The 16,778-nt window shown below is 57.8% G+C and overlaps 1 protein-coding gene across 6 annotated transcripts in view; it reads left to right on the top strand.

Annotated features, from left to right (window-relative positions):
* The window catches only part of SH3PXD2A (SH3 and PX domains 2A), a 233,736-nt gene that overhangs the window by 202,572 nt on the left and 14,386 nt on the right, over positions 1–16,778 (top strand). For 4 of the 6 annotated variants that reach the window (XM_082722446.1, XM_082722447.1, XM_082722450.1 and 1 more), the window contains 4 exons: positions 2,635–2,748; positions 6,651–6,734; positions 11,527–11,644; positions 15,448–15,785. In XM_082722446.1, the coding sequence (XP_082578572.1) occupies positions 2,635–2,748; positions 6,651–6,734; positions 11,527–11,644; positions 15,448–15,785 (654 nt within the window). The remainder of the gene's footprint in view (positions 1–2,634; positions 2,749–6,650; positions 6,735–11,526; positions 11,645–15,447; positions 15,786–16,778) is intronic. The other 2 variants (XM_082722448.1, XM_082722451.1) reach the window with 1 other exon arrangement.

The raw sequence follows: 16,778 nt of genomic DNA, 5'->3' as shown, positions 1-16,778 counted from the left end.
CCTTTTGATGCAGGCCTTCAGGGGACTTCCTTAGCCCACTGTGATTTGCCTTGGCTTTGGGGGGCAGAACTGGGGTGGTCTGGTTGGTGAGGCCCTGGAGGTACGGGAACCAAAACCTGTGTGCTTTCAGCATTGGGGCCTGGACCTGGAGATCATGGGAGAGACTCAACCTTTAAGACCCTCCTGAAAGTAACTCCAAGTTGGGAATTACGGTGACTGTTCTTTGGGGCTCTGAGGTTATCCTGCTGAGTGGGAATTTGGGGGAGGTACCGGTTACCGAGAGTGGCTCAGAACAGAAGGTCCTGTCCCCACCTGCTGAGGTTTGTGGGGGCAGATGCCCCGTAGACTTGAATTTTGTCACTAGCTTTGACTCACGATGGCGGACCTTCGGTCATGAACCTTGGTGGCTGCTGGGTAGAGATGACGTTAGTGAGGACACTCAGGTTCCGGTGATCGAAACCTGCTCCGGCTTCATTAAATAACACGGAAGGTCAAGGGCTCGCTGTAGTTTGGGCGCCCAGCAGGGTGGTCCAGCTTCAGCCCACTTGGAACCTGAAGCCTGAATGAAATTCGTGAGGGCTGACTTTCTCCATCTCTGGACTGCGCGGCCGCTTTGCTGACTTGGCTCTCATTCTGTGTCTTCCCACATAGCCCTGCAGTTCCTGGTTTACGAGGGACTGAGCCTTCAGCACGCCAAAGCACCCATGTCAGTTCTTGGGAAAGCCCTGGAACTGTTAGAGTGTGCAAGGAGAGGGCAGGTGGGTCAGATGATGGAGCGAGAGTGCCCACTCCTGCGGTCAAGGAGGCAGAGCCATCTTTGTGGTGGAAAAGCTCCAAGGCAGGAACCCTCTTGCATGGCCTCTGATCAGGGCTTGCACAGGAGCCCCTGGGGCTGGTGCTTCGTGGCAGAAATGGCTGAGTTCCAGAGAGTGCTCCCCCAGAAGCCAAGAGAAGGGGAAGAGACCCCTGTGAGTCCATACCTTCTGATATCTTCGTGGCCTGGGATCCTAGGAGCGTAGCCAGGCTGCTCCAGGGAGCCCCCTCAGTGGCCCACGATGTTCATGTGCCCCCCACCATCCCACTCTGGGGAAAGACCGACTCTGGTGGGGGAGGGTGTGAAAGTGGGGGAAGGCATCCACCCTGGGCTCGAGAGGAGACAGGGACCCAGCTCAGGCCCCTGAGCCAAAGAGGCCTGGGCCTTGAAATTCCAGACTGCTCATGCAAGGCTTTCCCCATCCGTTGGTTAAGACCGGTGTATTTTAGAGCAGTTCTAGGTCTGGAGCAAAGCTGAGCTGCAGAACAGATTTGCTGTATGCTTCCTGTCCCCACACGTACATAGAACTCTCCCCACATCTAGAGCAGTCTACTTGTTATGGATGAAACTGCACTGACACATCCCAGTCACTGAGATCCAGAGTTTACGTTGGGGTTCACTCTCCGTGCTGTGTGGACAAGCAGGCAGTGACACACGTCTGTCATCACAGTGGCGTGCAGACTTGTCTTGTGGGCTTTGCAGAGCTGCATGCGGAGGGTTCTGGAACTCCTGGGAGGGCGAGGAGCAGTGGGCATTTGAGACAGGCTGCTCGCTCCCCCAGGCCTGTCCCGTGAGGCAGTGGGGACCTAGTGGAAGAACTTGGAGGTGACTCGGGGTGCCGAAGGCCTGTGCAGGAGCACCACTGTTTTCCTCTGTCCCTCAGGCAGTTGCCTCTGCCTCCCAGCAAGGAGCAGCCAGGAGGCTCCCAGTGTCCCCCTCCCCAGGCAGCCACTCCCTGCTGTGGGCAGCGAAGGGGTCTCTGAGCTGCCGCAGGAGAAGCCCAGGATGTCTTGCCAGGGACCCATCCATATTTGGAAACAGAGAGCTCGGTTGTGGACAGAAAAGAGAATTGGTGCCAGATGGCTTTGGGCGTAGAGAAGGATCGGAGTGGGATGGGGGCGAAGACAAGGTCCTGTGACGAGCACCTTCTGAGAAGAGACGGACGGCAATGGGTGGGGGCCCAGGACCTGGGTGCTCAGGGTGCTTTGCTTGGTCAACATTTGTTTAAGTGATAAATGAACGTGCTACCGAACAAGAAAGAAAACCAGTGAGCTTTTATCATTTGGCCATGACCGTGAAGGGTCGCTCAAGGGTGTGGTACCCGCTTAGGGTGACTGACAAGTCAACACAGTCAAGGGCAGCTGTGAGCAGCATTGAAGTGCAAATGCCACAGACCTGTGATGGGGAAAGGGGTGCAGCCACCATCCACGGCTCACCGTGACGCATTTATCTCTGGATCCCTCTGAAAGCCTTGAACGCTAAACTCCCAACCACACCAGTAGTTCCACTGGGTTTCAGAGACCTGAATGGTCTCTGTTTAGCCGGAGCATCCTTGGCCTTTCCTGTAGGGTGATATATCCTTGTTTCATTCTCATTGTTAAATTTTTCCATCACTTGTGTAAGTGTGGATCACTGTCCATCGGGGCCTCCCCTTGGGGAGTGTGTTTGGCTTCTTCTCAGCGTGGCACAGGCTTCTGGAGGCCAGATGTGACCCAGGCAATTTGCTGGGTGCCCAGGCTGTGTGGCTTTGTGCCCTGACCCCTCCCGCCCCCCATCCTGCCGGGCAGTCATGACTATGTTCTCTCTTGTCCCCTCTGCAGGCTGGTGGTTCGTGAGCACCTCTGAGGAGCAGGGCTGGGTCCCTGCCACCTACCTGGAGGCCCAGAATGGTACTCGGGATGACTCGGACATCAACACGTCCAAGACTGGGGAAGGTAAGGGCCTGCAGGTTCAAGGGGCAGGGAGATAATGAGGCACATGAGGAGGCACATGTGGGGACCAGGCTGCCTCCAGATCCTCAGGGTTTGGTGCCCACCCATTTCTGGCCCTTGGAGGGAACCCAGTTCCTCCAGAGGGAGCTTTCCCACTCTTCTCCCTAAAACCATCAGAACTGCTCAAGAGAGCTGGGTCATGTCCCAGCCCCATCCCCGGGGACCCCATCTCACTGGGGCCAGCCAATGAGCTCACCTCCCTTCCCAGGTCTGTCCCTGCTGTCCCAACATGGTCTCACATGAGAGGAGAAATTTCCCTGGACTGTGAATCTCAGGCTTTGGCAACTCTGGGCAGAGACTGGAGAGAGCAGTCTTAGGACTGGACCCCAAAGCTCTCTTTCCCTGCAGAAGCCCTTGGTTCCTCGAGGGATCCCCCACAGAGACCCCCAGCTTTGCCTCCCCAACCCCACGCCATCCATCTGCAGGGATGACCCCAAGGGGCTGTGCGTGCATAGCTTCTGCTGCTCTGGGCGTCTGTCACCCGGGCCAAGACTACAGACGCAGACCACAGGTCTGAGTCCTTTGTCAGTGTAGCAGGAACCGCAAGGTGACCCCTGCACCACCAGCCCCTCTGATGAGCTCGGGCCTGGTGGGGTTTTTCTGGCATTTTCTCATTGGGTTTCAAAGAGCCTGCCCCTCCCCCCAGCCCTCCAGGCCAGCGCTGGCCTGGGCAGCCTGTCTGTGGACTCAGGTATTTGCCAGAGCACGCCGCCGGAGCCCAGGGTGTCTGAGGCACCTCAGTTCCTGGCTGCCTGCTCCCAGGGACTGCCAGCACCCCCACGTCCTGGCAGGAATGCTTGCCCTAACGGTCAGAATGGACGGTCCATACGGGCCCGTCTGAGCGCCAGGGCGAGGGAGGCCTGTCACCGGGGCCTGAGGCCTGCCTCCACGCCTGCTCTCCCCACCCCCCCTACACACACACCCTTCATTCCATGCTGCCCAGGCCAAAATAAGCAGCCCGCCAAGCACAGCGCCAGCTGCCCGTTCAGCCTCCCCTTGACTGTCAGTTCCTGCGGGCGGTTGCGGCCCTACCCTTCCTCCCGTGTAAATGCTTCATTTCAGTCCCTTGAGCAGGGCTGCAGCCCCTGCGGGGGGTTTCCAGCGATTAAGCTCTGTCGGGAAGGGTTTGCGTGTTCAGGCTGGGTGGTCAGTCCTTCCTGGCTGCTGCAGAGCGCTGGGGCAGAGCCCGTGCCCAGTGTTGTCTCTGGGTCTATGTGGCGCTGGAGGTAAGCCCCTGAGCTCCTCCCTCCCACTTCCTTGTGCTGGCCTCACCCAGAGATCTCTCAGGACTAACAATCCCCAGGGTGTAGACTGAGGTCTTACTCACTCCCAGGTGTGTGGCCTGGCACTTGAAAAGCCTTCCCCATCCCCCCAGGAGGCACCGTTATCATCCCCTTTTTCCAGATGCAGGAGCTGAGGCTCGCAGACCTTTAGCTGCACACTCGTCCTCTGTCCGTGAGGCATTTCGCTCTTAAGCAACTCTGAGAGAGAGAGAGAGAGAGTGTGTGTGTGCGTGTGTGTGTGTAATTGGAGCCCCGCCTGAAAAGGCTATGCCACAAATGTCAGTGGAGACATCAGGAGAGGGGGGACAGAACACGGAGTAGGCGGGAAGGAGCAGGAGAGGTGCGTGTGCACAAAAGCCTGTCTGGTTTGAAGAGAGAGCTTTGCAGAGGGTGAGCGGTAGCAAGTGGCAGATGATCTTGACCTTGCTGGACAAACAATCAGGTGGCTGTGCAGATTTGTGTGTGCGTGCCTGTTCGCTCGGGGTGACCCTCTTTCAGACAGATTCCTTGGCATGCTTCCCGTAGGACCCGGCGTGCCAGTCCCCCCAGCAGCGTTTGGGAATTTCATCACCATACCTTGGGCATCTCCACCCCGCTTGGCAGGAGGGCTCGGGGCTCTGTCTCCCAGCCCGAGGCCCCAGCGCCTGTGGTGGGTCCACCAGTCTCTCTCTGTACCCACCTCCGTGTGGCTAAGAGATTAGCCCACCTGGGTCCCCTGTCTGGCCATCTCTTCTCCAGACCTGTTGCCATCCCATTGTAGGTTCCTGGGTCCTGAGAAATTGGAAGCCTTCATCTCATCAAATCTCCCCTAACGATCTGTGTTTATTTCATTGCTTTGGAAAAAAGAGACAGTTGGCTGTTTGGGTTTATTTCTCTTATCAGACATTCTGGACTGTACTCCTCTTCCTCTGAAATGCTAGTGGTAGGAGGTAGGAGGCCCGGGGTGGAGGTTGAAGACCCTCTTACCCACTGATGATGATGATGATGATGATGATGATGATGGCCACGCCCAACACTGGCCAGATGCTCCCATGAAGTGCTTGATCCATTGCCTCCCAGACGTCCTGAGAGGTGTCCCCTCCACGGAGCCCCTGGGTCAGTTCATGACAGGCAGAACTGGAACCCAGGTCTCTGCCCGTACCCCCATGTCCCCATGCCCCCGTGCCCCCATGCTCCCATGCCCCGGAGCCTTCCTCCCTGGTGGGTTTGCATCGGCACCCACCCCCTTGTTGGGGCCCTTTCCGTTGCCAGTGGACTAAGGGGCACAGAGTCAAAGGGGAAAAACATCATTAGGCCGAGAGCCTGGGCTCCAGAGCCAGACCACCTTGATCTGTGTGCTCCCTAACCCTTAGCTGTGTTATTCAGCAGGTTTCTTAACACCCCTGTGTCTCTGGCTTCCTGTTTCTAACGTGGGGATGGTGCCGATGGCTCAGGGCTTTTGTGAGACTTCAACGAAGTGGTCCTCTTGCATGGCTGCAACTGCAGAAATAGCACTTACAAAGGGGCCCCTGGCCTGGGTGTCAGCCGAAACCCTCTACCCACGGACACACTCACCCAGGAGGTCGGCTGTCTGAGTCCTTCCCATCTGGCCTCCAACAGAACCTCGTGTATGTTTCACAGAGCCTGTTGAGTCCCTTGTCCCCTCCCATGCCAAGTCGGGGGTGTCAGTGAGGGGACAGGCTTGGAGGACAGAGGCCTGGGTGACACAGTAACCTGGCAGTGAGGCCTCTGCTGAATCCGTACCTCCAGCCTTTTGTCCAGGCCTCCTGCTCACCAGAAGCAGGTCAAATGAGACACCCCCTCTTCCCTCAAGAAAAGCAAACGCTCCCCAGGAGGCTTTGGCGGGGCTTGGCTCTGGTGTGTCTGGACAGTTTTGCTTTGACCCTGACTGCTGGCCTCCCTCCCCCATTCTTGGGCAAAGTGCCGCCCAGCTTCTGCCATGCCAGGAGATGGGGGCTTCTGGGGTGCTGCCCCGGTCTGGGGTCCATTCCCCGTGGCATCCCAGAGGAAGGCAGAGGGCTTGTGGAGCTGGACCCCCAGCAACCAGAGGAGCCACCCCAGAGACGGTGGGTAGACAAAAGGGGTCTGCAGCCCTGAGAAGCCCTGTTGTTGCAGATCCAGTGGGCAGTATGCAGGGAGGGAGCAGAACCAAGGCCCATGGTGTCCATTCCTGTGTGCATTTCCCTCCGCAACATTTCCTGGCTTCCGGCCCCATACCTGGCCCTGTGCTGGGCCTCTGGACTGCCTGGAGGGCTGTCCCTCTGCCAGGCTGGGGCCAAGGACCTTTTTTACCTCTCAGGGGCTAGGATTCAAAGTTCTCAGCCCCTCCTGGGCTCACGGGTATGAACCGTGGCCTTTCCCCGGGTGTCGGTAGCGTCACCGGGCAGATCCTTCCCCATCCAGCAGGTGCGTGCTACTGGGGCTTAGTCCCAGCGAGGAGGACCTGGGGGCATGACCCTTCCCTCCTGCCATCCCTCCCCTGCCCCATCCCATCTCATCCGCATCTCCATTCTCTCTGCCGGTTCCGTCGGCCGCGTGTTCCATTGCCATCTCCCACACCAGTGTCCAAGAGACGCAAGGCCCATCTGCGGCGTCTGGATCGCCGGTGGACGCTGGGCGGGATGGTCAACAGGCAGCACAGCCGAGGTGACTGGCTTCTCTCGACCCGCAGCTGCCACCTCTCTTCCTCTCGCTCACTCACTAACCTGCCTCCTCTCCCACCGCTGCCCCTCTCCTCCCTGTGGCCTCCTCACCCAGATGCGGCGGCCAGACTTTCTCTCACCTTCTGTGGCTGGGGCCTGTCGGGGAGGAGGGCGCTGGGGGCTGCCTGGGAATCGGGCTGATTGGGAATTGGGGACGGGTCTGGCTTCTGCCAGCATCCTGTGGGTGAGGTCATGGGACTCGCGTCGTGACTGTGGGAGCAGCTAGACTAAGAAAGGCCGCATTTGCCCTGGAAGCCTCAGGTGAAGAGAACGGAGGGTGCCGCTCGTCCTCCACCCCTCGCTGCCCGCTTCCTCTGAGGTGTTCCCTCAGCCGAAGCTGCCCTAGCAACTGCTCAGGACCAGCCCGTAGCCCTCCCCCTTCAGCCAGCTCCGGGGAAACTGGAACAGGAGCAAGAGCCCGGCCCGATTTGGTCCTGGGGCACAGCCCCCACCAGCGCTGAAGGCGGCAGCGGGCTCAGCCAGGAGCCTCCAGCGTCTTCAGCACTGGGCACTGGCACTTCATGAGGGGCCTGATCGAGAACATTCCAGGGAGGCTCCTGGCCTGCCGTCTGGGACGATCAGGAATCGAGACATTTGTAGGTTTAGGGCCTTTCCAACACCTAGGAGCTTGAGGAGTAGAGAGATTGGGCCGGACCCCCAAACAAACCCCTAAACGTCCCCAGAGCCTGCAGGCCGGGGGGCCCATTTCTCCAGTCTGCGGAGAACACAGCTGGGAAGGTGTGTTCTAGCATAGCAGGGAGCCTGTGACCCCCTCCCCCCCACCCCCAGAGCTTGTTCCTGAACAACTCAGAGACCATGCCCCAGGCAGCAGCAAGCCTGGGCCCGGAGGAGGCCACTGCCCGTGGCTGGCTTGGTGTCACGCCCGGAGCCCCGGCTGCAGGAGCCCGGAGCCCAGCTTATCCGGCGGGCGGTGCAAGGCTGGGACCCTGAGGCCTGGTGCGGGACAGGAGGCCACCTCGTGGAAACAGCAAGAACAAGCTTGAACATAAAGCAGAGGCACCGCAGACCTAGGAGCAGTGGGGCAGCATGGCTGAGGGGCCAGGCCGGGCCAGGATGGAGCCCTGAGCCCTGGCAGCAGAGGACAGTGGGGTGCTGGCCCAGGAAGACAGCAGAGACGAAGGGTTGGCCTTCCCCCCTCCCCTCCATCATCTGCTCCAAGCACCATCATACACCGAGCCCCACACACAGCTCTGTCCCCATAAGGTCACGGCCACTCAGAAGTGATGAGTGCTCCTACCCGTGCACAGCCCTGATGGTGCCTCCAGCCCACCCACACTGCTCACACACACACACACAGTCCCACTTGCGCACGCACATGTAGACTGTTCCACACACACATTTACACAAATGCATCAGCTGGCTGCTCACGGCCACAACTCAGGTGCCCCTCTCCGGCAGCGCCTGCAGTGTCACACCTGACCCCTCACCACATATACGCCCAGTGCGTTTACAGGTACACACGGTGGGGTACAGGAATATGCACACCCAATGAAATATGTAGTTTTCTATAGACAGCCATACGTGTGCAAATATGTAAGTGAACACGAGCCTGCAACTTCCCTCCCTCCCTCTGTCTCTCTCCAATAAGGGACCTAAATAGCATTATTTCCCAGTCTAAGCCCTAAGTTAAATCAGGGCTAAGTTAAATCAGGCAGCCAAGACAAACTTGCAGAGAGCTGGCAGGGAGAAACTTCGCGGCAAGCAGCAGAGCTGGTGGGGGGAAGCAGGCAGCGGGTCATCTACAACTAGACGAGAGAGGCCATGCTTCCCTGGGGCCTCCCCTCCCCAGCCCCACCACCAGCCAGGCCTTTGGAAGCAAAAGGCCTCTTGCCGTGGGGCTGGGGAGGTTGTGGGGGCCAGGAGGGGAGCCAGGGAGACTGCTGACAGAGGGGAAAGCATTTGAAAGAGGAGGCGTCTGTGGTTTTGGAAACTGCAGGGCTCTCCAGCCCCCGCCTCCAAAACCAAAACAGGCCTGTCCACCTCCCCCAGCCAGCCACCTACCCAGCCAGTGGGCGGCCTGGGCAGCCCTCCCTAGGGCCAAGTTGCCACCAACCTTTGATGCCACATGAGAATGACCACGGCCTCAGTGCTTCCCAGAAACCCTGAGGTGCCCGCCAGAGCTTACAGAGCCCCTCTCCTCCACTTGGATTCCTAAGAGTCTCTTCTAGAGACCCAAAGCCCTCTGAATGACTCAGCCCCCACCCCAAGACCATTCCAGTCTGTCCGGACATCCTCCATCCCGGTTCCCCGCCCCCGGGTGGGGTTGAAGCTCTGGGCCAGTAGGGGGGCCTGCTCTCTTGCTCCCTCAAGGAAACCTGGGAGCTAGGAACCTGAGGCCTGCATGGCACGTGTCTACATGGAGGTAAGCCACACCTCCGCCATCTAAGCCAACCCGGACGGAGAAGTCAGCCCCCGCCCAGACCGACTGGAAGAGTTGCCCTCAGAATGCTCCTCGTCTGGAACCTGCACAGTGACAAGGCAGGACACACCTCTGAGCTGGCCAGACCTCTTTCTGGGACTCCAAACTCCCAGACATCTGTGTTCTTGGCAGCATGAGGGCCACTAGCAGGGGGCCTCTGGCAGGAGCTGCTCAGCTTCCCTGGGTAAGACGGAGGGGCCTGGCTCTGCCCTCCCGGAGAGGACCAGGGGACAGCAGGGCACTTACATGGCCCTTGGGGCTCTATCCTGAGCACCCCAACACACTGGAGGCTGCAGAGGCTGCTGCTCGGGCCTCACAGCCCTGGAGCCCAAGCCCACATGTCCTGCTTGAGGCCCTGCTCACCACCCTGCAGCAGGACAGGGCCCCTCTGATCTCCCTAAGAGGAGGACTGTAATTTTTCCCTGCAAAGCAACTTTGCCTAGGAAAACTTTAATGATGGCTTCCTGCTGGAACCACAGGCTTTTAAAAATAGTCTAGTTGAACAAAGGCAAAATGTGGAGCCCAGGCCTCGCCTCACCCTAACCTCAGAACCCTAGATCCTCGGGGCCTGGCACTGCCCTTCTGGACATGGCGCCAGCCAGGATTGACCGTGCCCCACTGGAAGATGGAGCGCGACCAGCAGCAGGCAGGAGCGCCGAGGGCTGGCCTGCAGAACACGGCACTTCTCAGAGGCCCGAGTCAGAATCTGGCTGGACGAGGTTCTCAGGCGGTCTTGGCAGCTCTCCTCAGAACTCCTGAAAGCTTCCAGGAGTTAGTGGATGGTGAGAAAGGCCTGCCCCCGGGAAGAGCTTCACCTTGCGCGGAGCACGCTGAAGAGCGGTGGAAGCTCCCATGGGCCGTCACCTACTTCTGCCTTGGGCGGCCTCTCAGATGCGGCTAGGCCCCTGCAGCCTGGCAGGGAAGCCACATCCACCCCAGAGGGAGCTGCCGCCTCGGCCCAGCACCCAGTTACAGACCGGACCCCGAGAACCTGTAGCGAACTGATGGCCCTCCTGCCACCGGGGGTTGGGGTGGCAGCTGCCCCCCTCCTTGACTCCTGCCAGAGGCCCAGACCAGGCCACCCATCGGAGTCCAGCCCAGGAGTCCAGGAGCTGGGAGGAGGGGGACAGGCATCTGAGAACCCAGCCTCCTGCTATTTTGAGCTCCTGGAAAGCCTCCCACTTAGTGCCCCTGCTCTGATAGCCTTGCCCTTCAGCAATGCTCTGCTTAGTCCCTTTGGAGCCCGGACCGAATTCAGCATGACGCGCTCAAAGGGTGTGGCCAGGGGGCCAGTTCTGTCTAGCTCAGCATCTCGTTCTCCCAGATGGTGAGGGTGGGGATGTGGGCTCCTTCCTGAGATGTGAGCGTTCCCCTGGGGAGGCTCCCCACCCAGGTGCTGGGTTTCTGTGGCCAGTCGGCTGTGGGTCCCCGGAGAAGCCCCTCCCTGCAAGCCTGAGCCAGGGCCCAGGCGGAGGCTGCAAGGGGCCCCTGCAGGAGAAAAGCTGAAGGGATCCAGGAAGCCAGGGCTGTCCCCACACCTGTCCCCCCAAGCTTTTCCTGAATTCCCAAAGGGTGCATCCTTCCCAGTACCAGGGGCGACCCTGAGCAAGGCTCCTGTGCACTGCGGGCAGCTCCCCAGACAGGCGTTGCCAAGCTATGTGGTCAGCTCAGCATGCCTGCCTGCTCGGCGCTCTGGGAAACTGTACCCAGGGCTGCCTTTGATCCTTTGGCCACTGAATGCTTGTCATAAACACAGGTCACCATTCCCGTAGAACACATGTTCCCCATAGTCCTCTGGGGAAAGTGATCTGATGAGGTGTTCAGATTAGTGGTCAGAGGAGGCTTCACCAAGGAGCCCCTGGAGCTGCCAGAAGGTCAGACAGAGGCAGGACTTGTGGGGTGGAGGTGGGAGAGGGCCTCAGAGAGCCAGTCTGGGGCACAGATGGGAGCCGTAGCATGTTCAGAGAAGGGGAGCGCATCCCCGGCGGGGGGCTGCCAGACATCCCAGGGACTGACTGGCTCAGGCCCCATGAGGGGCAGGTTCTGCTAGCTGTGCCCTCCACCCAGGGAACTTTGGGAGCCCTGAGGACCCGGGCGCCAGCACCCTGGTGGCTGTTATCAGGCTGGGAGGCTGGGGAGGGCCAGGCCACCTGAGGCCCTGGCTGGCTTCTGCACACACTGGGAGCAGTGGTGAGGTTCCGGCTAAGCAGGGCCAGGCCGGGGTGGGAGAAGACAGGAATGAGGGGCCTGCACTCCAGCCTCAGATAACCATGCCTCCCTGCTTCGCTCCCCCCAGAGGAGAAGTATGTCACTGTGCAGCCTTACACCAGCCAAAGCAAGGACGAGATTGGCTTTGAGAAGGGTGTCACTGTGGAAGTGATCCGGAAGAATCTGGAGGGCTGGTGGTACATCAGGTAGGAGCCTCAGCAGAATAAAGAGCTTTCTCTGCCCCCCTCCCCAACTGTGGGGCGGCCATGGGCAGGTGGGTGCCCCCAGAGCCCAGGCTCGGCTGCTTCAGCTGCATGGCTCGACCAGAGCGCTCGTCCTGCGGCTGGCTTTTCTCCGGGGACGTGGAGAACAGAGATGGTGGCAGCCAAGGCGACACAGGTTGACGTGGAGAGCGTTGTGGTCAGGGGGACATAGGGGTCCTGGCTCCGCCTGCAGCTGGTGGTGCGATCCCGGACCCAGGCGTCTGCCAAGAGGGTCCGGCACATCTAAATTTGGTTTTCTGTGTCTGGCCTGGGCTGCCTGGTATGCTACACAGCTCAGGCCACCTGAAGCGCTGGCGTCTGCAGGCCTTGTTGAGGTCCCGGCAGGCAGCCCCTCTGCCCACAGCTCAACACTGGGAGGCCCCAGATGCCGGCTCTACCCATGTTGTTCCCCTCTGCGGGGCTGGCTCACCGGGCTGTGAGAGCCAGGGCAGAGGCCAGGCCTGAGCCCAGGCCCAGGTCAGAGGCCTCCTCCTTCTCCTGCCCCTCACCGCTTGCAGGGCCTAATTGCATTTCCCAGCTGAGAAACCCATTTGGGAATGTGGGGAGGGGAGTGGGCGGCTTCCTTGGCAGTCCTGGAGCACACTCAAGCCTTTGGACTTCACTTACTTCTTCCCTACCAGGTCATGCCCTCCAGTCCCCTCTGCTCTGGGGCTCTGAGGCCAGCCAGCACCCTCCCGGGGGGGGGGGGGGCCTTATTCACAGGAAATGTTTTTGGGTGCTTTGGAAGCAGCTTAGCTGTAGTGATTTCACCCAGTTTCAGATAGTTCCATATCTGTGGGCTCTGGGGACCACTTTCTCAGCCCCTCGCACCTAGGAACCCCAGCCCTGCTCTGGGCAGGATGAGTGCTCTGAGCTGTGTCCCACAGTGGGAACAGGATTGACCCAAAGGACGTGGGCACTCATCAGATGGTGTCTCGGACCACGGCAGACCATGGTGGTGTCAAGATTGGGCTGTGCTGTCAGGTAGGGTGAAGGTCATTGGCCTCACGGGAATCAGCCTTAATGTGACCTGGCAAGACATGACCACCCCTGCCCGTGGCCCCATGCATACTGGTCAGGAGGGCTGAAGGGTCCCTTTCTGCTCTGTTGGTTGAGACAAGACCGTAGGCCTGGACACATGTTTTCCAAAGCTGCTGCCCCTAGACTTTGACATTCTCTAAGAAACTAGACCCAGCCCCAAAATCCAGCAACCACAGATCAACATGGGAAGGCCAGCAGACATTCCAAGGCAGGCTGGTAAGCTAAGCCACTTGCCTGGGGGTTATTTACAAGGCTGCTGGGGTTTTTGACTTTCTTAAGATGACCAGTAAGGTCACCCCAAGCCATCTCTTCTTGCCAGCTCTTGTTCCCGTAGCCTAAGTCTTTAGCTGGCGGGAGCTTCCACCGAAAACCATCCTGAAAAGAGTCCACCTTAAAAAGGCTGCCAGACACCCCCTGAAATAGGCTCTTTCCCACCATTCCAGGCTCTGTGTTGATCCTCATTTCCTGTCTTTCTTCTCCCTTCTCCCCTCACACACACATACCCTCCCTCTCTCTCTCTCCCTCCTTCTCCAGTTTGCTTCCCTCTGGAGTCATTCCGTGCTCCAGAGCTGGAAAGCAGATGTGAGCACAGTTGGACCCAGACACACACAGCCGCTCCTGATTCTCCTGCATCTCTCTGCCCAGAATCTAATTTTATCCATGTAACACCAGAGGAACACAACACGGCTTGAAATGGGAGCACTCCGGGCGCAGGCCTGACCATCACTCCCATGAGACCCCACTCCCCTTCTCCTAGTATTTTTGTAGAAAAACACCGGCAACAGCCAGCAGGTTCTTCTTCTTTTCTCTGAAATGTGGGAGCACCAGGTTTGGGGCCTGATCCTGCCCACAGTTAGCCTGTGGCCCTCTGCTCCTTGTTTTGCTTTTCTGAGACTTGGTTCTTGTCTCATAAGTAAGCTAGGGCATCTTTACATCTTCTGTTCCCAACCACCCCTGAAATTTTTGTGCTTCTCTCTGCACCCATTGGGAAGCCAGGCCAGCCCCTTGAGTTCCATCCATTTGGTAACTGATGTCTGCCTTCTAAGCCCCAAACAAGGGCGGGGCCAGGCCGGTGAGCCTGCCTATACATTCCAGTGGTGTGAACCTAAGGAGCCACCTCCTACCTGAGCTTTCCAGCAAAGCTCAGACATGCTGATAGAAACTTTAGCTTCCACGTTTCTTTTTTCTCTCACCTAATGAACACCCAAGAACAAGGTCAGATCAGGGAGGCAAGAGAGGGGGAATTGTCAGACATCTGGCATGGAGGAATCATTCCAAAGAGCCAGATGTATCCCCGGGAGCAGACAGGGACATTGCAACCCAGACTCAGGGGCATCGGCCAGCAGCTGCTGGACCAGGAAGTAAGCTCTTCATGGGCTTGGGGAAAAAGGGAAAAAGCTTCTTTTCGGAAGCCATCAGATCACCTCAGATTAAGTCAGCCCCGTCATTTTGCCTTTTGCTCTTGTTTATGGGGTTTGATTTTGTTCTCATTTTGTTTTGTTTCATTTGGGTTTTGTTTTGCCATACCAAAGGTTTTCATTTTATCCAGTCATGTGCTTTTAGTCATTCCATTTATGGTTTTGGCTTTTGGAGTCCTATTAAGAAAGATTTTCTCAACCCCCAAGATAAAGCAAATATTCACAACTTGCATTTTTTATTTTGCTCTACGGTGTGAGGCCAGGATCATAACTTGCTTTTCCTAATTGGGTAATCTGTCATCTCCAAGTGGGTTATTGATACCTCATCCCTACCTATGATGCCATCGGACTATTGATACCATCCCTACGACTAGTTTGCAATGTTACCTTTCTTGTTTTTTTAAGGTTTTATTTATTTATGTGAGAGACAGAGAGAGCACACAGTAGGCAGAGGGGTGGTGGAGAGGGAGAAACAGACTCCCCTCTGAGCAGGGAGCCTGATGTGGGCCTTGATCCCAGGACCCTGACACCATGACCTGAGCCCGAGGCAGACACTTCACTGACTGAGCCACCTAGGCATCCCTGAAATGTTGCCTTTGGCATCAGTCTGTTTTTGGATTTGTTCTGTGAACTTGATCTGTCCATCACCCCCGCAGTAGCACTGGTATCTTATCCACTGGGTCATCCTTCTTTATAGGCCTCTTCCTAGTTGGTCTCAATATATCTATCTTTCTGGATAAATGTTTGCAGCTACTCTACCCCTAGAGTTTGCAGAAGAGAAAAAAATGGAGCTCCAGGGTGGAGACTTGTTCAAGGGACCAGAGGCCAGAACTTGGGGCTCCCTCCTTCTCCTACCTGTGCTGCTGCTTCATCCTCTCTGATCACTTCCCTTTTCCAGGGGCCAGCCAGCTAATGCACGGCGTTCACACCTGCTCTTGTCTTCTCTCTGCTGTGAGGGCGTAGGCCACAGTGAAGTCTACCTTTGGGGCAGCTCAGAATCCGAAGACTCTTCTGATCCTGAGGTCCTACGTTTGCCTGACTTTGCAGAGCATGAGAACCCACACTGAGAAAGATCAGGCAGAGAGCAAGGAGGCAGAGAGGAAGAACTGGTGTTCTATGTGTCCTTGCCACCTGCCCTCAGTTCCACTTCCCTCCAGAGTAGTGGCATTGCCAGGTGTCTCGGGGAACACGATATAAAAGGCTCAGCTGGGCTGAACCAGATGGAGCCTGGGGTGTGAGGTCAGGCAGCAGTGCTCGGGAGATGCCATGTCCCACCCCTCCCCACAGGTACCTGGGCAAAGAGGGCTGGGCGCCAGCCTCTTACCTGAAGAAGGCCAAGGACGACCTGCCCGCACGCAAGAAAAACCTGGCAGGCCCAGTGGAGATCATTGGGAACATCATGGAGATCAGCAACCTGCTGAACAAGAAGGCATCGGGGGATAAGGAGACTCCGCCGGCCGAAGGCGAGGGCCCTGAGGCCCCCATCACCAAGAAGGAGATCAGCCTGCCCATCCTCTGTAATGCTTCCAATGGCAGTGCCCTGGGCGTCCCCGAGAGGAGCGTCTCCAAGCTGGCCCAGGGCTCGCCAGCCGTGGCCAGGATTGCCCCGCAGAGGGCCCAGATCAGTAAGAGCCTCCCTGGCCTCCCCACGCAGCTCTTTTAGAAAGTGGTCACAGGGTGCAGGGACCCCCATCCCATTTTCTTCCTGAGATCTAGACTGACCCTGACCCTAGCCTCACTCTGTGGGCTTGTTTCATGCGGATCGTGAGCAGACAAAGCCATTCCTCACGACCCTTGCACTGAAGGTCAGTGACAGGGGTACGTGAGCTGGTGGTGGCCCCTCCTTCCCTAAGAGAGAGCCAGGAGTGGTCACCTTACAGACCAGGGTATCCCCCAGGCTGGGAAATAGGCCCGCACCCTGCACAAGGCTGCTTGACAGACTGACAGCCAGTAGAACCTCTTTCCCGGCCTTAGCCCACCTTCCCTCCTTCCCGGTCACCTCCTGCCAGTTACTGGAAGCCGAAGAGACTTGGAAGGAATGGCTTTACCTCCCCCCGAGCAGTCCGAGAGGGCATTCTTCAGGACAATCCCCGTCCTTAAGAAACCCAGCTGTCTGGTCCCCTCCCAAACTCTGCCCTTCTCCGGCTCAACGGCATCTTGAGTTCAAGGTTAAACTCTCCTCCGTTATAAGAGACCAGCTTCTGTTTATGTCCAGCCATCCTCAAAATCTGGAGGAAGGCTGTTTTTTGGTTACGTTCTGAACTTGGTTTTAAGTGAGCTCTTGTGCTTGAAACCTTTTGGACAGTCAGTCGGGAAATGTTTCTAGGGCACCCACTCTTGCCTGGCACCGTGCCAGCTTCTAAGGACTTGGCAGTGAGTGAAAAACAGACAGTCTCTGCTCCTGACTTTGAAAATCTGATGGAGCTACTTACCCTTTCCCCTGAAAAATGCCGCTGTGTCTGTACATTTTGAAACACACACATCATTTTAGAGGGTTCGCGGATCCGCTGGGTGTCAGGGGAAACCCGGCCAAGGAAGCTTAAAGATCCATGGTTTTCCCGGTGAAGAAACTGTAGTGCCTGAGAGCACAGGTTCTTCCAGCCTGTGGGACAGAACCA

This window comes from Mustela nivalis (assembly GCF_964662115.1).
Source record: "Mustela nivalis genome assembly, chromosome: 2".
Lineage (NCBI taxonomy): Eukaryota > Metazoa > Chordata > Mammalia > Carnivora > Mustelidae > Mustela > Mustela nivalis.
Note: the sequence above shows the minus strand (reverse complement) of the source record. Positions and strands in the feature narration are given on the sequence as shown.